This window comes from Bicyclus anynana, chromosome 5 (assembly GCF_947172395.1).
Source record: "Bicyclus anynana chromosome 5, ilBicAnyn1.1, whole genome shotgun sequence".
NCBI lineage: Eukaryota > Metazoa > Arthropoda > Insecta > Lepidoptera > Nymphalidae > Bicyclus > Bicyclus anynana.
Window position 1 is genome coordinate 13,676,715 of NC_069087.1, and position 20,541 is coordinate 13,697,255.

At 34.7% G+C, this 20,541-nt stretch overlaps 2 protein-coding genes across 3 annotated transcripts in view; both read right to left on the reverse strand.

The window, feature by feature from the left end:
• Window positions 1-2,060, reverse strand: LOC112053112 (kallikrein 1-related peptidase b22). The gene is made up of 4 exons (XM_052881877.1): window positions 2,040-2,060; window positions 1,574-1,749; window positions 944-1,158; window positions 1-383 (listed from the first exon to the last, which is right to left on the reverse strand). Exons 1-4 carry the CDS (start codon window positions 2,058-2,060, stop codon window positions 1-3), a joined length of 795 nt encoding a protein of 264 aa, XP_052737837.1.
• Window positions 2,061-6,464: 4,404 nt separating this feature from the next.
• LOC112053115 (uncharacterized) overlaps window positions 6,465-20,541 on the reverse strand; it is a 90,208-nt gene continuing 76,131 nt past the window's right edge. Inside the window, exons 2-9 of one of the 2 annotated variants that reach the window (XM_052881503.1) lie at window positions 18,127-18,556; window positions 17,076-17,360; window positions 16,348-16,823; window positions 15,590-15,858; window positions 11,596-11,791; window positions 10,491-10,703; window positions 9,407-9,637; window positions 6,465-8,636 (exon numbers count right to left, since the gene is read on the reverse strand). In XM_052881503.1, coding sequence (XP_052737463.1) covers window positions 8,470-8,636; window positions 9,407-9,637; window positions 10,491-10,703; window positions 11,596-11,791; window positions 15,590-15,858; window positions 16,348-16,823; window positions 17,076-17,360; window positions 18,127-18,556 — 2,267 coding nt within the window. In that variant the 3' untranslated portion in view covers window positions 6,465-8,469. Of the gene's footprint in view, window positions 8,637-9,406; window positions 9,638-10,490; window positions 10,704-11,595; window positions 11,792-12,403; window positions 14,269-14,348; window positions 14,562-14,642; window positions 14,839-15,589; window positions 15,859-16,347; window positions 16,824-17,075; window positions 17,361-18,126; window positions 18,557-20,541 lie in introns of those variants that run through there. The other variant, XM_024092414.2, reaches the window with a different exon arrangement.

A 20,541-nucleotide genomic window follows, 5' to 3' on the forward strand; every position in this document is an offset into this window, starting at 1 on the left:
CTAAAATTTAATATGCGCGTTAATAAAGTCTACATACGGTGCTATTTTTGTGTATACAGTTGGAGCTCCTCTATCTCCACATGGAGTTATACCCCAAGATACAACTCCGAGTGCTACAGGTATCTTTTCTTCATCCTCAACAATTGTTTGTTCAGTATTAACATCAGTTTTATTATCGTTGACTTCGTCATAAATAATTTCAGCTTCTTCAATTCTATGATCCATATTATTTTTAGGGACCATTTGTATGAGGGGTCCTCCTGAATCTCCACCGCAAGCGGCAACCCCTCCAGTGATAGGTCCAGTACAAATATTGGAATCTTTATTCAGAGGGTTGTATTCGTAGCTATTTTCTAGGTGCTCATCGACGGCTTTACGACATGCTAGAATAATAATTACAAATTAAAATCATCAGCATTATAATGTGAGTTGACAGGTTTAAGGTCCAGGGTAAGATTGATGTTTGTTTACTATTCGATGTTATACTGATCGGTACCGACGCACGAGGGTGTGTCACCACCAATTTCCCAACACTGGCCTGAGAATTTTTATGAAGAATTTCTTGGAAGAAAGAAAAGTTCAATATGTCATAGCCCTGTTCATAGTTATAAGGAGTTTTGAAGCAGGAATGCTTTTCAACACAACAGAAAAATAAAGACGTCTTCGGATAAGTATTTCCGACCTTTATTGCACATAGATTGCAGAAAAATTTCACCTTTATAGCTTTGAAATTATTTTTCATATGTACAAGACACAAGTATTTCATATGTACAAGGCAAAGTACAAGACACAAGTGCCTCAGATAGACACGAGGATATATAATAACTACATAGATCACACGATGGACTCCTTCTTTTTAGTCTGGGCTCAAAAATAATAAAAAGTTTAAGAATCTGAAGAATCTTACAATAATCAAGATACCCGTAAAATTATAAACACTTACCATCATAAGGCATATAAGTAACTTTAACTTCTTGCAGTCCATTTGGTAGATCTGGTATAAACCATGTCGTTTTCAAGACACCCCAGCCAGCTAACAATAGAGACTCCTCATTGCTTATTTTGTTATAATACGGGAGACTAATAGGCTGCACTTCATCGGTAAATAAGAATGGACTATCCACACGAAGAACTGCTATATCATGTGGTCCGATGCCTCTAAAAATATTTTTTTCGTTATACTTGTTCGAAATGTTATCATCATTAGCATATTTAAAAGGCCCCCTAAGGAGCTAGGGCCTGAAGCCATGTGGCACCTTGATTCTATTTCTGCAAAACCAAATAATGTGTGGGAATTACATTGGTCTTCTACAGCAGGCTAACGCTAAATCGCTTGGCGATACGCCTTTACCAGTAGGGTGGTAACTAGCCACGGTCACAACATCCCACTAGCCAGACCAATGAAGCAAACCTCAATTGACCCAGCGGATAAACGAACCCATTACCTCCGTCGTGTAAGTCCACAGCGCATGCCACTGCGCCATGGAGCCCTCAAATTACTTGAGGGTTAAATGGTCACTTGACCAATCAGTATCTATAAATCGAGATATTTCAATTCAACAATGCAACATACCCTTTATATAGTGGATGTTCAATACGTAGGTTAACAGGTCTGATCTGTGCTCTAGGACCAATATTGTGGACATTGTGATCACCGGCCACTGCATCGAGTGGTAGCCATCTTATCAACCATGACTCTTTGGTACAGTGAGCTGCAGTTAACAACTGAAATGTTTTATACGTTTTAAACTATAGATTCGTAAAAGATTACTACACCATTGACGAGTTCCTAATGATAAATGTTCTTGGAGGCCATTGGATCATACCACCTTCACACAGGAAGTAAAACTATAAGAAATTGTAATGATGTTATCAATTGTAAATTAAAATACTGTTTTAAAAAATCATACAGATTTTTGTCGGTAAGTAGGCACTCGTACATTTCATATTTACAAATCTTAAGTAATCTAACTAAGTATATATACTTAACTATCACACTAACCTAGTTAACAAGTGCATTTTCCGGCAACTTTTCTCACGTAAACAGATGAGTAAGCCATAGTAATTTGGTAGGCATTTTAAATTTATTATTATTATGTAGTTTTCCTCCTCCTCCATCCTCGTCAAATTTAAAAATCTCAATTTATAAAGAGGTAAGTTTTGTTGTTTATTTGTTTGATATCCGATTTAACTCGAGAAATACTCTACTGATTTTAAAAAATATTTTTGACAAAAGAGATATGAATGCTATATCTTATTTGAGTAACATTGGTTTTTATGCCCGAATATCCACAGGAACTTCTAACCGCGATGCTGCTAGTGTAGGTACTTTAATAACATCTGAGCTTACCCATCGTTCGTTAAGTATGCTTCCTCCACAAACATGGAACCGTAGGAATAGGACCCGGGTTTGTAGAGACACTAGGTAGGGATGACTGTAGGGCTTGGACTCGTGACCACCGATTATTCTTCCTTCCTCAAGACTTCCCACATTATCTGATACATAATAAATTACAATACATAAAGTTTGCATAATAATGGCCAGGCCACATACATGTAGTTCCCTTAATTATCCTTGGTCTTTTTTTACCAGATCCTAATGAATGACAATCATAACCTATCTAGGTGGAAAGCTCTCATCAATACAAATTAATCAAGCCCAAACATAAAGTAATTGCTGTAAATCGTTGAGGAGTTCCATCGTCTGTATTTTGGCTCCATCGTCAGATCGATTTCAAACTTTAATGAAATTGTACTGATTTAAAAACCTTAACGAAAAAATTTACGAACATACTAATCATATAATTTTTGAAAGTTTCCCTCGATGTCTCCAAGTTTTTATCATCAGATCCAGACTTGATGAATATGGGATCACATGGGAAGTATACCCTTAAAATTCAAAAAAAGAATTTTCAAATCGGTTCAGGCGTCTTTGAGTAATACATACATAAAAAACCGGTCAACTTGAGAACCCCCTCCTTTTTAAAGTCGGTTAAAAATATGAAAAAACACTATTATTAATTGACATTTATTATATTAGGTAGGTAGTACCACTTACCGTTAATAACAAAATTAAAATTAAAAATAAACAGCACCAACAGAACTATTGGGTTCATGGTTTGTTATTGTTATGATAACTGTTTTGTGTGGGTTAAATAAATTTTTCATTACGTTTAATAGTTCCATGTACTGTTAAAGGTTTTTGCATAAATAATTATATCAGGTGTTGTCAACATTTAATAAAAAATACAATAAGTGCTTTAAAAATTGGGCTAGCTGATTTTTTTTAAAAGGGTCTTAAATTGTTCATTAGCGTTCTACATTTGAAAAAAAAAATATTTTAGAATACGTAGATAAAAAATTTAATTTTTAAATTTTTTTTGACACTACAAGCCAAAACGCTTTCGACCATGATATTTTGAAATATTTTGTTTCATAACGTTAACACTACCTTGACCAAACGGTGTGTGACAAAATTAATAGTTAATAATTAGTTTGACTTTTATTCCTTTAATGACATCAAGTAACATCTTGACGTCACAAAATGGACGACAGCATTTTGACGTTTGAAAAAATTGGTTAAATACATAATTTTTAATTAAGTTTTCTATGGAATTCTTAACTTTTATTAAAATAATTGAAAAATATCATTCTAAGCATGCCAACCTGCATTGGAGCAGCATGGTGGGTTTAAGCGCCATATCCCCTTTTCTATAGTGAGGGAGGCCCTACAGAGGGCCTTGAAAACAACTTTTTTTGGCTCTTGAAACCACAAAATTTTCTACTTAACATGATTACTTATTAGGTTATAGCGAGTAGAGCGGTAAAAGTAAGTACTACCACAATTTGTATTATTACACTAATCAGCATTGCTGTCGTATTGTAGGATGAGTGGCGAAGCAATGTTACTTAGCATCAGATTGGTTAAAAAAATAAATAGTATTCCATGCATGAATATGACTCCATTTTTACCTATAATCTAGGTATACAAAAGGATTTGGTAAATTTTTATTAACCGATTACCAAGAAGGAGGAGGTTCTCAAGTGGATTGGTATGTTTTTTTATCTATACTAATATTATAAAGCTGAAGAGTTTGTTTGTTTGTTTGTTTGATTGAACGCACTGTTTTCAGGAACTACTGGTCCGATTTAAAAAATTCTTTCAGGGTTAGATAGCCCATTTATCGAGGATGGCTATAGGCTATATTTTATCCCGGCATACCTACAGGAACGGGAAATACGCGGGTGAAACTACACGGCGTCTACTAGTGGTAAATATGTACATTGTACATCGATTATTCTGAAATATTTTGTTTCTGTACAGGAAATCCTCACGTTGGACTGTTGGCGTATCAGAGTGTAACACACAAAACATATTAGGTGTAACTGTTTTTCCATTTACTACCTCGTATATAATGGGCCATTTTAGACCCTAGTTTAACAAGAGGGGCCCCTTACGTGTGAAAGCAAAAATTAGTAAAATGTAATCCACAGTATCACTTAATCGGCTTCCCGAAAAAAAAAACATAAAAAACTGCCTATAGAGTTTGCACTTTAGAAATGACATTTTGTGAAGAAATCTTTACCCTTCGTTTGGGCTCCCAACTAATTTTGATACTAGGTCCCTCCAAGGCATGCTACGCCACTGTTCTTGATACATTTAGGAGTTTTACACAGGGGTCCAGTATTTGCAAGTTTTAAAGTTCGCAAGGGTAAAAATCAAAGGACTACCTACAAATAAACATAATTAATCTTAAAAAAATGTCATTGCTTTGATCTCCTGGCTATATATCAAAACTATATAGTTATTATTTATTTACCTACGGGTATTTACATATCGGAGTAGGCCAACTATTCGATGTATGTGTTTATCTAGTCTAGTCTAGAATTATAGAGAAAAGCCGATTAGTGGAATTATGTGTTACAGCTAACCTAATTAAAACAATAGCTCCACGATTAGCGGACCGAGAGGTCGCGAGTTCGATCCCCGCCTGTTGATCTGTTGTCACTTCCCACTCCTAACAGTATTTACGATTCATTGGAGTTGGAGGATTGGATGAATTGTACGTATCGGACGCATCGCAACAAACGGATTTTTAATTTAAAGGTACATAAAATCTGTTCAATGCGATTTTGTAAATAGATAAATGCACATAACTGAAAAGTTGGAGGTGCATTCGAACCGGATTCGAACCTACGCTCTCCGAATTGTATGCAGAGTTCATCCACTGGGCTGCCACGGCTCTCATCATGTTATAGGCAAACATACGATTTTGCAATTGTATGTTTGTCTTTCTTAAATTAAATTAAGTTCTTCATTCTTTCAAAATTAATTTATTAGGAAAGTTTATTAGGTGCTTAGAGTTTTCTCTTTATTTGTATTTAATTAATTTGTCAGTGTTATCAAAATAAAACAACATTTTACTTAAATAACTTTTCATTTATTTCTTTATATTAACCTTAAAAATAATTTATTCGATGTAGAATTAAAAAGATTTTACCATTTCAGACAAATATTCTAATGTCTACCAATATAGGTAGGTAGGCAAAAAAAAGAATAACATTGGTTTATATTATTTGATATTTAAATAATTTAATTGATATTAAATATTATAGTATCAAACCACCACAGTAGTATATTTTATACCAAAATACTACTCTGTGTCAAAATTAAACAAAATACACTCTACTATCTGATGTCAATATAAATAGGGTCAATATTATACCACATACAATATTATAAAGAGACATTATTTGTTTTTGTTTGTTACGATTGAAATCAAAAACATCTAGACGGATTTCAAAAATTCTTTCACCATTAGAAAGCTACATCATCACCGAATGATATTGATTATACATTTTATCCTCGTTTAATTTTTTTCGTCGAACTGCGAACGAAAAAAATTGTAAGAATATACAACTGAAGTACCTAACTAAAGTTCGCTGCAAACGTAATGTGTTTCATCTTAAATTGGACGTGACGACAAGTTTATAAAATATCGTTTCATACAACATAAATAATATATGAAAGTGGGACGGAACGGACGCAACGGCGACGTTGCGTTGCGTCGCTGCCCGATCAACGTCCTAACCCGTCTTAAACGTAACGTATGCAGCGACCTTTATAAGCATAATATATACTTACAAAAAATATTATCAATAAAAAAATTACAATTATAAGTTACAAAATTACTTAATATTTTGTAAAGTTAATATTTTCATTAATATTAAAATGACTTGCACTAACTAAAAAATTGTCTAAAGTTTTTTTAACTATATTTTATTGTTATACAGTTAGTACTATAATATAATATATATTTATACTTATTTGCAATTGACATCAGCCAAGCCTCTTTTATTGTAATATCTTAAAAATATTGTGTTCTAAATAAGTATGTACAAATAATAAAAATAGGTTTTAGCAAAGTAGAGTATAATATTATAGTGGAGGCCTGTTCACGGACAAAATGTTACATTTAACAGTTAATTAAAAAAAAAATTGTACGCAATCTGTATTGCTTGGTAATTACAATATTCATAATTATTCCTTTTAATAATTGCACGGAAATCATTTAAAGACTTCATTTTTTTATGATAGATGGGGTTATTTTTAAATGTACGAAAAAATAACCTAAATCTATATTAGTATAAAGCGATTTGCAAATGGGTTGAAATAACCAATATTTATAGAGATTCTAACTTCTTTTGATTAGTTTACCTATCAAATGATATTGAATATTATTTTTAACAGGCGTAAGCAGTAGTTTGTATAATGTATGGTAGGTGTGACAAATATATTAAATATAAGAGACACCGTAAATTTATTACGGTTACAAGTCTCACAACGACTTAGTACGAAGAAAATAATGTTATTCATACAAATATTATAATATAAAAAGATCTTTATATTCTACATCGAATCAGTACATTTAAATGAGGCTTCCCAGTTCTGCATCGAACGTGATCTTTCGATTATTGTACACTTTGGTTACCGTTTTTACATTACATTTATTGTCTGCAACGTGCTAGGTAATATCTTCAAGATATTTCAATCGTAATTGACTCGAATATGTTATTCAATGGTGGAAAATTATAATAAAGATTGCATAAGCGTGCATTGTTTGAAATATAATTTTTTCTTGTCTAGTTTCATCATCATCCATCTAGAAACGATTCTACGCTATAATGTTAAAATTGCCAAAAAAGCCACGGAAAGTAACTTATAACATATATGTACCAACACAAGCACATAGCTTGAATTGAGATCCTCATTCGTTTTAGAAATATAATCTTAAAACACTCAAAAGCCATAAACTATAACGTAAACATACCTCCGTACACACACAATAATGATTTCAATGAATGTCGGTGTAAGTCGTACTCCGACAACATTAGAGTATTATTTCTTTAGGAAATACGAGAAACCTTAGTGATAATATTATTGAGTGTGTGGGGACCAAAAGCATTTCAGACATTTCAATGTCATAGACGAATAATAACTTAAATGTGAAAATTGTAATGGACTAAATGCATTGCAGAGTGCATTTGATGATAATATGCGACAAGCAAAGAATCAATAGGTAGAGGGCTTCTTATTACAAATTAATTATATGTTTTAAATGTCGGTTCTTAATCTTGACGTAAACTCAGCTTGAAAAATGTCCTTTTGAGAACAATAACTCTTTATTCATTACTCCTACATAAAACGTGTAATAATGATACAGTTATTATACACATCAGATCAATATAATAACCTAATTGAGAGGTTTAATATGAAAAGGTTATGCCATATTATTTTGATGTATGTGCGTTAATTTTAACACCAAATGAGAATCTCTAATATTGATGTAAAGTTATCCTTCACACATCCCATCTCATGTTTGTCATAGTACAAAAATATACATCTACTTTATATTACACGACATTACCTAAGTATAGCATTTATTTACAATTCTAAAACAAGTAACAAAACATAAAATTGGGGTAAACATGTTCAACGGACGGAACACTTACTCATTTAACTCCAAAGGAATAAATGAAACAAAATTCTTAACGAAAATCAAACAATAAATAAAATTAAAATAATATCCGTTGAAACAGTTTACTTCAACTTTTCAGATATAACAAAATATATATAAAATATTGTGATATGTGAGTATAAAGATTTGGATAAAATATAATAACATCAAGACACAAAGGTAAAGAAACAATGATTATGAATAATATGATAGATCTATGAATTGAGGGTAGTAACATAATCGATAACTTTGGTCTCCTAGTTTAAAAGTTGTAGTTTATAATCATGGACCCCTTGTATCACCAAATAGATTTATAATTTATTTTTTTCGTTCGTACGTTGTTCATATTTTTAACAACATAATAAAATATGGCAGTACGTTTTTAATGTTGAACTCATGTATATGGTTTCAACCTATCGTCGTAAGAGATCGCTCTTCTTCAGCTTTGACTCTAATATCCAGGGTAGTACGACGGTGTTGCTATTGATGGCAAATGATGCCCACATCTAGGGAAGTTCGGCGGTACCGGCGGCAGATCCCTCTGTGTTCCGACATGTAATATTAAATTCATTCCTATTACTATGTGGTAGATGAAGTGGCAATGGAATAGCCAATAGCCTGAAAATATAAAAAAATATGATTAAATACTTATAGGTATTTTATTCTACATTTAATTAATACTTTGGACAAACAGCGGACGGAACGGAACGGCAACGCGACTCTGGCATCCGGCTCGTCTCACGGTGATCGCAATTGCATCGCGTTGCCGTCGCTTCAAAAACAGGAGTGCGATTTCAGTTGTCAACAGACTTCGGGAAGAGTGTACTTTGTGACCGGTGTTGCCACGTGTGCCATTTGTAATTCATTACAATGTGGAAAAGTAATGAAATTTGATTATAACTTTTCCACTTTTGCTTTTAAACTGTGTGCGAATTTTACGTCTAAATCACTTGGCATCTTGGTACAAAATGACCAAAAATTACGTTAGGTACATCGTAGCGGCCGATGCGACGTTAACGGGATCGTCTCGGGTGCAACATTTGACTTATGACTCGTTTCCGTCCGCCAGAATTGCGTCTGCCCGAACCTTTAACCACGTCCTATAAAGCGACGTCCTATACTAATACAATATGTATTCTGTGGTCCTACGCTCTACAATACCAGGCAGAAGTGTAAAGACTCGTGTGCTGCAATTGCACTGACAACCTTATTCTTTTCAGAGCCAACAAAGCAATGCTGCTTGACAAAAATAAGCAAGACGGTAATAATTCTCTATATAGATTCTGCTACATATAAATTTAATAAATAATTAAGTACGGGTATAGTCTAATACTTAAAATCTCAGAGGATATCATAAGCATATAGTTATATGTAAATTTAATACGTACCCGGGTTATCGGCTTTTAGTCTCAGTACTACGTATCCATTATTAGGTACGGCTACGGTGTCTTTGAGAGGTGGCAGATCGTACTGTCTGTGTAAAAGACCCTTCCTGTCCAAGTCTAGGGCGTGTTTTAAATTGATCTTCTTTATATTCTTATCAGGCGATCGGCCCATTCCGATCACGCTGTATGACGTCCCGTGCAGGTGGAACGGATGGGATAGATTGGGTGACTGTACTGAAATTAAAAGAAATTATTTGTAAGTTTATAATACGTACAAGGGTGCGATTCCGTTATTTTATTCGTCGACGAACTTATCGCTCATAACACATCTTATACGAATTTGAATTTTATGTTTATAGTAATCCAATGTCACTAACAACGAAGTTGCCATGGAAACGAATGATGTTAAAGCGCTGTAACTTTACAGAATGCATGGGCTGTTTAATTATTCAATCTAATCAGCTCTGTATGCTTTTAACACTTTCACAGTCCGATGAATCATACGTGGCTCACACCAGTTTATCCTCTGAAGTCCATGTCAGTGAGTCCAATGTGGGCTCATTGTACTTATGTATTTTCTTCTCCATTTTTGAATCTGATCTATTAGTAGAGTTATTGTTGTTTTGCGGGTTTATAAAAAATAATGGTTCAAACACACGGAATATCTCAAAACAAAAAAGTAGGTAGGCAAAGTCCTTTTAATTCACATGAAAAACATGATTTCATGTATAGATATCTCGTTTCCAGATAAATTGTTCAATATACTCGATTATATTGATATTGATTATATATACTTTTACTTACTAGTAAGCGCAGTGTTGGCCGACCCCCCACCAGGTGGACTGACGACATTAAGCGAGTCGCAGGGATTCGCTGGATGCAGGTGGCTCAGTATCGTGATGTTTGGAAGTCCCTACAAAAGTCCTATGTCCTGCAGTGGACGTCCATCGGCTGATATGATGATGATGATGATATATACTCGGGTATGAAGGCGTGCGGCATCGGTAGCGATGCCTTCCCGGCCTGCGCGGACCATCGGGAGTGTTACGAACGAACTTGCCAAGCTATAGTACTTCATTTATCTTACCTTCATCAACAAGAACTATCTCGACAATAGAATTCAACGGCACATCGATCATGTGGGTGCACCTGCAGTCGGCGGGGCAGTCTGCGGGCCGGTTGTCCCCGTTGCAGAACAGTTCGGGGGGCAGCTCGTGCATCTGCGACAGCGGGGGGGCCGGCGGCGCGGAGTACGAGATCTCGTCCACCAGACTGAGCACGTGGTCTCCACTGGGGGCCACTGGAATAGGGTAGTTGACATTTCAAATTTAATATAAACAATATTAATTTCGTGTAGTACATGGAATTAGGGTTCGAAACAGTTGGAATATAGACCGTCATTGCCGACAGGCGTTTTGGTTCGTATTGTCCAAAACATATTTGAAAACTAAAATTTTCATATAATCACGTTTCAAAAAAGTAAGAAAAAATTTTAATCTAGTAAAACGATAATGAACAACTATATATCTATGATCATTTAAAAAAAGTGTCAACTAGCATATTCAAAAGAAATAATGGTAATTATTACTGAATCTTTTTATTTTTATTGTTTAAAAGTTAACCCTTAATTGGCTCTTGACTACAATCTCACCAAGTGATGATGCAATCTAAGATGGAAGTAGACTAATTTGTCAGGAAGAGGATGAAAATCCACACAGTTAGTTTATTTCAAAGAATACTCTTTGAAACAAACAAATAAACTTTGAGATTACTCCCATTTAATTTTCATGAAAATCGGTATAGTAATTTTGTGTTAAAATGAAAATTACGAAATTGCGTACTGTGGCGCGTTCGTTCACTATGCTAGGACAAAAATATAATTTGCTTTATTTAATACGCCACTGGCTTGGCATCGCCTTTAAAGTGATTAGAGGGTGGCACATACGATGTTACTTTTCGTTTTTTAGTTTATTTTTGTGATTTCGAAGTCGGATGAATTTTTTTGCTAAAAAAATTTATTTACGCAAAGGATCAGCTTAGCTGTTCTTCGCGGAACTGCAGCCAGTATTCTTAAAACCATTCCACGTGGGACTGATTTGTATAGTTATTAGGATAAGTTAGCATAAGATTCTTTTTGTATTCCTTGTCAATAAACAAAAAAACAAGCTGATTTTTTTTTGTTTTCAACATACCTAAATAATTTCTATAAGTGTTCTCCTTGAATAGATCATTGGGTTTGTAGAAGTGGAATCTGAACGGCAAAAATATCTTGACATCTGGCCGCTCTTGCAAGATGGCCTTATCTATCGCTTTGGATGATTTAAGGTTACTGACACACACAGCATCGACTCTTTTGACATCGCAGACCGCATCCAGTGGGTTCATAACCTAATAAAAAATTAAAAAAAAATTTAACAAAGTAAAATATTATTATCGAAATCTGTTTTGGTACCTATTAATAATTACATCTTATTTCATCTTTAGTTTTACTATATTTATAGAAAAACTGATATATTTAGAAATTGAATTGTTAGATATATAAAAAAGTTGTAATTATTAATAAAAAAAGTTTTTTTTATATTAAAAAAAAAGTTAATATTTTTTTTACAAATTCATTGATCATCTAATCATCATAGTCTAATTTAAAAATAATATATTTAATAATAATTATTAAATATAATTGAACTTTTAAAAATTAATAAAATAAAATATACAACCTGAAGTGAGGGTTCCGTGCAATATATCACTCCGGGGCAGGGGTGCCACTACTGCAGGAGGTTGGTGTTGCCTCGAGGCTTAGGGGTGAGTGCATTTCACCAATATCATACACTAATACAAACTACTGGTGCAAAAATTAATATAAAACATTAGAATTTACACATATACATCGCTATAATTTTTTATTTTTTGTAGAGTCAAAATCGTTGTTTTTGAAAACTCAAAAAAAAATGGAATTTTACTTTTAAAAAATGATATCTTAAGGTAAATAAAATTATAGTGTATTTTATATGATTTTTATTATGTAGTATGAAATTTACAATTTTCTTATAAGGTAAAATATGAAAATATACTGCATGTATAGCTAAATAGCCTTAATTTTGAAACTTTTATGTTATTAAATAGCCAATAAAAATATATATTTCTTTTCATTATACGCTGACTTATTCAGTGATAACCATTCCCGCGATTATACACATAATTTTTATTAATAATATTTTCCTTATATTAATATTGGTAACTGCGTATGGTAACTTTTGTTAACTATTTATATATTAATATCGTTATGAACAGTCTTCGTTGTAGGGTGCTGTGCAATCATTTTTATAGTGGTAAGTACAGGTTTAGGTGTATTTACAAATAATGCGGTTTAGCTAAGTATTTACATTTTCTAATTGTTGTGGTACATGCAATTTGGGGTTAGTAACGGGAAAGTAACTTAATTTACTAAACACATTTATATAAACAGACCACATATAAAAGTAAGCCATCCCTCTGATACCCGTACGCTAAAATACCGTTGACAATAAATTCACAAAGGATTCTAAAGGTCGGCCACATTCATACATGCTGTGACCTGAGCGTAAAGTGCCATGGCCACAAATAACCTTATGTGTTATTGATAGCTTGTAATGTTTCAAATCATATCTAATGGAACTTATACTTTTTTTACAGCTGGAGAATATTGTTTTATGTAATTAATTCATCTTTTGATGAGGGTAATAAACAAAGTATTTTTTAAAACACAAAAGTTACAAATAAACTAATAGAATAGGCATTATAAAAGTGAATTCAAAATTTAATAAGTTCTAACTTGAACTTATTAAAAATAAACTTCCAAATAGATTAAAAAATAAAGGGCATTTAATTTTTAAAGTAGTTGTAATTTAACCCTCAAATAATGAACTATTTTGCCATATAGTTTTCTACTCTGGCCATTTCCAGGTTAAATGTGACCGATCTCATTTCTTGTTTCATCGAAAATGTGTAAAGCACATTGAATAACCAACGAGAAATAACTTGGAATTTTGGGGTGGCTTACTTTTGAAGCAGCTGTTAAGTAATATTTAAATATATATAATCAATAAATATCCTTGGTGAAAAATTAAATGGCAAGTCGTTAGTTACAGAACGTTCGTTCGTAGTAAAAAATAAAAAAAAACATTTAATGATTTCGTACAATTAAGAGCCTCAACTATGCAATATTAAAAGTGACACCAAACACGAAGCAGGTATCGCTGATATATGGCATAAGATTTTACTGAAATTCACTCAAACTATCACCTTTAAATAAATTCACAGACCATCATGAACTTCAGTGAAAACATTCTCGAAAACAATATAAACACATAAGCAGACTCGAGCACTTCGAATCTACTGATCACATCACACAAAACAAACACATAATTACACTTAGTTAACATGAAATCAACTGCTATACCAATTGTTGCACATATGAAAACTGAAGTAGGGTTTAGGAACCGCTTAGTTGATGGGAGGGAGGTGATCTCCGCAAGTTGGGAAGTTGGGTGGAACTGGAGGAAGGTCTGCTTGAGTGCCCACTTGAAGAACGACGTTCATTCCGATGACGATGTGGAATAAGAAGTGACAGTGAAGAAGCCAGAATCCTGGATTTGAAGCTACGAAACGGACGACGACGTAACCATTGTTAGGCACTGCCAAGGTATCTTTAGCTGGGGGCAGATCTCCTTGCTTTAGATGACGCTCCAACAATCCTCTTCTATCTAGGTCGAGAGCGTGTTTCAAGTTAATTTTCTTCACGTTCTGGTCTGGAGATCGACCAATACCGATAACATTGAATGCGTATCCGTGCAAGTGGAACGGGTGAGATAAGTTGACGATTTGAACTGAAAGATAAAACAAGTGTGAAGCATTTTGCATAGTAATAACCGTAACATTAGAAAAATCATTTCCTTATGTAACATACCTTCATCTACAAGTACAATTTCTACTACAGCGTTCAGGGGTATGTCTACTTTGTGAGTACACATACAGTTTTGTCCACAATCTGCTGGTCTGTTATCCCCATTACAGAATTGGTCAGGGTTGATATCATCCATTTGACTGATAAGCGGTGCCGGGGGAGCCATGTATGAGATTTCGTCAATTAAACTGATCACGTGATCCCCAGATGGTGCCACTGTGAATATTCACATGTACATTAATATCCAATATTTATCTATACAATAATGCCGTAACCCCATTAAAATAAACATCTTACCTAAAAATCTGTTGTATGTATTCGGCTGGAATAACATCTCTGGTCTATAGTTGAAGAAACGGAAGGGCAAGAAGATTTTCACATCAGGTTTCTCTTGTAAGATTGCGGGGTTGATGTTGCGTGAGTTTTTCAATTGGCTGACGCAAATAGCATCATTTCTTGGTTCATTACATCTTGCATCCAAAGGATTCAATACCTGAATAGTTAGTGGGAGAAAGGTACGTGCAATTACTAATATTACGTGCAAGCTACAACTACTTTAAAATCTACTATCCGTTGTTCAGGAAAACTAAGAAATTATTAATTAGGTATATTGTCTATAACTTTGTGGATTATCTCTAATTTGCAAGGTAGATTTAGTGTGCAAAGATATTCCATTTACACTTTCATAAGATAAGGTTCACCTCTAAAAAGCATGTGATCTCTTAAGTAATATGCGAAATGTGTATAAATGAAATATATTTACGGTTTTCATTAAAAGGATTTTGCTGGTTGTGAACGTGCGGGGTAATACTACATCATACAACCATCTACTTATTGGTACATTATTGGCTTTCAATAGTTATATTTCCGAGTGATTCAACTATGTATATACAAATCTTACTTTACACCAGGTCTTTATACAAAATGCGTACTGGATAAAACTAAACTTATTTCCACCAGCATTAAGTTGAGCAATAGATCCCGACAAAATAAACTTATTTATCGAGGTAGTAAAGTTCGCAAGAGTCCAGTATGCAATATCCGGTGATCAATAAATAATTATAAGTGAGAGACGAGAGAGGCAAGCTTAGATTATAAGCTTCGGAAAGGAAATTCATTCACAGCATCTAGGGTAATTATTATACTGTTCAACACGTTTAACCAAAAAACTGTATTTACATTTTGAAACATGTTCATTTTTTTGATGTAATCTCTATACGCCTGCAAATTCTAATTAAACTTACCACTCCCTGTGGAAGTCCTACATCGTAGGTTGGAGGTGGGGACGATGGCTGATAAGGTCCTCTGGCATATCGAAGGACAGCCAATTGTTGTGTGCGCTTAGTGCCACATTCTCCAAGACCCCGGACTTGAATCCAGTAAGCTCCTGATCCTCCTGATCCTCCATCTCCTCCCCCGTATCCTCCATCTCCTCCTCCATATCCTCCTTTAGGTTTTGGTGGATACTTATTGACTATTTGATCTGCTGCGATGACAAAATCATACCGTTCACCTAAAATTAAGTGGAAATTAGAATTATAAATCGTAATCGAGGAAGCAGTAACCAACATTATTAAATTTTTCCGGTTGAATAAATGTATAGTTACTTAAATACAAATTACGATGTAACAGGGCCTGCCTTATTTAACTCATCATAATCATCATTATCAACCCATATTCGGCTCATTGCTGAGCTCGATTATCTTCTCAGAATGAGAGGGGTAAGGCCAATAGTCTATCACGCTAGCCCAATGCGAATTGGCAGAATTCGCACACACAGATAATTAAGAAAATTCTCAGATAATATGCAGGTTTTCTCACGATGTTTTTTCTTCACCGTTTGAGGCAAACAAGTTAGAGGGGCATGCCCTGGACCGGATTCGAGCCCACACCCTCCGGAATCGGAGGCAGAGAATCATACCCACTGGGCTGCCACAGCTCTCATTTTAACTAGTGATTAATTATTTAACTTTTATTTTCATTTTGTAAAAAAAATATGTACCAGAGAAACTGATGATGGTATTAACAACGACGGGTTGAACTGGTTCACCGTCCGTAGCAATCAACGTCATTTGGTGATTTTCGATGGTGATTTGGGCAGGGCAAACTGAAGCAAAGGCGTTAATAACTCTGAACCTATATCTTTTGCCAGGCGTAATGGTGAACACCTCAAGAGGAGTGTTTGTCATAAATCCAGTATTGGGGTCTCTGAACTGTCCTTTTCCATTAACGAGAACATTTTCAGGGTCTTGACCTGTGTTAACAGCTAAACGACCTGGGAACCTTTCAGTTGCATCTTCGTGAAGCCAATCACTGATCAACATAACATGTGTGGTCAGATCATAATCATACAGATGACTATTGGGGTCTTTGGAAGGCGGTTGCCTAACAATTACGCTTCCGTATATACCATCCAGTTTCTGAAGACCAGTGTGTGCGTGCCAGAAGTGGGTACCTGCGTTTCCTTTCCATTGATACCTAAAATTATAAAATGTTGTCATAACTCTAGGAAAATCTTACTTAGCGGTGGGTAATTTGAATCGTGAGGGAATATGACTCATTGGATATTCACCACATTGTCAAGCTTATTTTAGACAACACCTTGTTATGGTGATATCATATCTACTTCCTTTTTACCTGATAACCTTGAAGACAAAATGAAAGAGTTGTGATTTTAATACTCAGTCTATCAGAATACAGATACAGTTAAAAATACTGAAATAATTATACCTGAATGTGTTTCCTTGCTGAATAGGACACTGAGTTACAAATGGTACTCCGTCATAATATTGGGTGCCTCGCTGCCAGATGCCGTGCCAGTGAATGGTTACTTCCATACCTTCCAAGTGATTCTCGACATCAATAACAACCCTGTCGTTCTCGCAAACTTGGATAGATGGACCGGGTAACATTCTGTTGACGGTAAGGATACCACGTTCTACTCCATCGGCTAACACACATTGGCAGTGTGACCAGACCGCGTTGGTTGCGTTGGGTGTACATAACTGGCAGGCTCTGAAATACCATAAAGATTATATTTTATTATTAAATATAACAGTTATTTCTCAAAAAATCTTTGTAGAAGGATCCGATTTTTAAAACAATTTAATTAATGAGCTTGTTAAGCATTTGTTTTGAAAACTTAAGAAAGAATATTTTATTCTATTAATTCATACTAAATTTATTTCATATTTATTATTATTTTTTAGGAAATAAAAAATAATAAATAATTTAAAGAAATAGGTAAATATCTTTTTGTGTAGAAACCGAAAGGATTGTGGATTTTCATTCTCCTCCTAACAAGTTAGCCCGCTTCCACCTTAGACTGCATCATCACTTACCATCAGGTGAGATTGTAGTCAAGAGCTAACTTGTAAATATTTAAAAAAAAAAAATCCGGAATGAAAAACTACAAAAATTGTGCAGATATTAGGGCGTTGATTGCTTAGTCACGGACTAATCTGAATGAAATTCTGCAATGGATGAAAATGTGATTGAAACTCTGAATTTTTGACAATGACTCGTAGTACATAAAGTCTGGTGTAACTTAAGTTACTTTTTTGATTTTCCCACAGTTATGATGTCTCTGCGGATGATATCGCGTGGAAAAACAAAGTAAATTATCTTATCTTATCTTATCTTATCTTATCTAAATTTTAATAATTAAAAAGTCAAAAAGTGTTGACTTTAAATCATAATAATATGAAGTTATATGTCATATTTACGTTTCTATATACACAATAATTGTGTGGAATGATATAATAATACTCGTATTACTTACGCTCCTAATACAGTGTAGAACTCCAGAGTGAAGTGGTAGTAACAAATTCTTGGCGGTTCATCTTCCCTGCATGCTCTAGCGCACTCATCAGGGGCTGACAGCGCTGGGTTCCTTCTCAGTTCAGCGGTTGCACTGCTTGTGAAGTCCAAATGTTTCAGCGACAGCTTGCCATTCGCTTGCCTTGCCAATGGTGGTAGTGGATTATTTCTGAAGTTACCACTGAGCGGACCGCTGCCGCTTGTTTGTACAAATGGGTTCTGCGATGGATCTATCGATCCGAAAGGATTGTAAGGTTCGTTGCTACTCGGATGGGTTTGCACCAGTCCGTGTGTAGAGGCGAAGGAATTACTGTTCTCGCGGAAGGGTGTCGCTGTGCCTGCCTGCCACCATGATGCTGATGTTGACTGGTCATCCGGGGCGTTGATTGCTTCTGTAATCAAGAAAAACAAATTTTATAACCGACATTCTTTTATAGCTATAAATGGTACCTATTAACAAGGAGGATAGGGATTTTAATACAAAAATCTAATACTCTTACATAATGTTTTTATAGATCAACATCATGTACAATCTTTTTTTAATGGGAATTTTTAGCTTATATGTATTCACGGTGCTCCAATACTAATTGACTCTGGAACGATTACTATAAGATATTGTCGATAATGATCGGGTCTGATGATATGACGTGCTTTCTTTGGTTTTGTGTGTAACACGACCAACTTTGTCAACTGATACTAAGAATATACTGTACCCAGCAGCACTGAGTTTAACACCACAACTTTCTCGTTATTCTCGTTACATGCTATTCATTATTATTGAATCACAATATTATGTTAAGACAGCTCATATCTACTCAATCATCAGTGACATCAATTATATCATGTACAACATGTAACAAATTAATGAACTCATTTATTGAGTAACTATTGGAAAGATCATTAAATAACACGACGCAATTGAAAACGTCCGATCAGTGCTTGATTAATTTGAACACTAAATTAACAGGTGAATGTGTATTTAATGTTTTGATTTCATTTACTTTTCTTATTTCATTATATAATTCGAACATAATAATTAATTGCCGTGTAGTTCTTGTTTGTGATTTGAATTGTATTAATAAATCATTTGTTGAGTTAAACCATGTATCGAGACCTCTATATTGATATGTCCATTAGATTAGATGTATGCACTGGTATACAAATCAACTCTGTATTGTTAGTACCGGTGCTTTTATGCAAATAATTTGTATTATAGAACGAGTGATTGCGACTGACAGACAGCTCTTTAAGGCATATCCAAGTTTACTGTGTGGAGTTTGGATTGTGATGACCTTGGCAGGTCAACAAAGATTTAAAGGCTCCAGATATTCATAAAACAAACGCTTGATACTTGAATGGCAGAGAACCTAGACGCTTAAAACCTGATAACTCCCAGAGCCATCATGGTCTATCGTCCATAATTGGCTACCGCACCGTAGGTGTAGGTGGTAGGAGCATGGGCTGATAAAATACATTCAACCTTAATAAAATGAGGTATATCTGGCTCTCCTCATCATCATCATCATATCAGCCGATGGCCGTCCACTGCAGGACATAGGCCTCTTGTACGGACTACCGAACATCACAATTCTGAGCCGCCTGTATCCAACGAATCCCTGCGAGTCGCTTGATTTCGTTAGTCCACCTGGTGGGACGTCGACCTACATTGCGCTTTATAGTGCGAGATCGCAATTCCAGCACCTTGGAGCCTCAAAGTCTATCACCACTTCTAACTATATGCACCGCCCATTGGCACTTCAGCTTCGCGACTCGTTGAGCTATGTCGGTGACGTTCTTCTGCGGATCTCTTCATTTCTGATTCGATCATGCAGATATATTTCAAGCATAGCTCGTTCCATCGCTCGCTGTGTGACTTTGAGCCTTCATATGAGGCCCATAGCTCTGCTTCTACTATTAGATATAAAAGTCAACTCTGTATTGTATTTTGTACAGGTGCTTTTATGCAAATTAGTATTAGAATACTTGCGAATGCGCTGTCACGATTGTTTTGCAATAACAACACTTTAAAGGGACTCAGTTGTTCTATCTATCCTTAAATACAAGGACTTTTACTTCCTCGTTGATTATCGCGTGTTACATTTTCTGCTAGTCTTGTTCCATATTTCGCCTGGCGTTACATTTAATTGGACATTTTGTTAGATACAATCGCATTTCATTTCAACATTTTGTTACTCAACAGTGGTTTACTTCGGTACAGCAAGTTTTTATGTTATACCTCGGCTTAGGATCCCCGACCCTGAACTGACTAAACTTTTACTTCCTTATTATACATTAACTTTGTCATGCGGTAACAAAGATTTTTTTTGTTGATTTATTTTAATTTATATTACAATTTGTTTCTTGTAACGCCAACGCT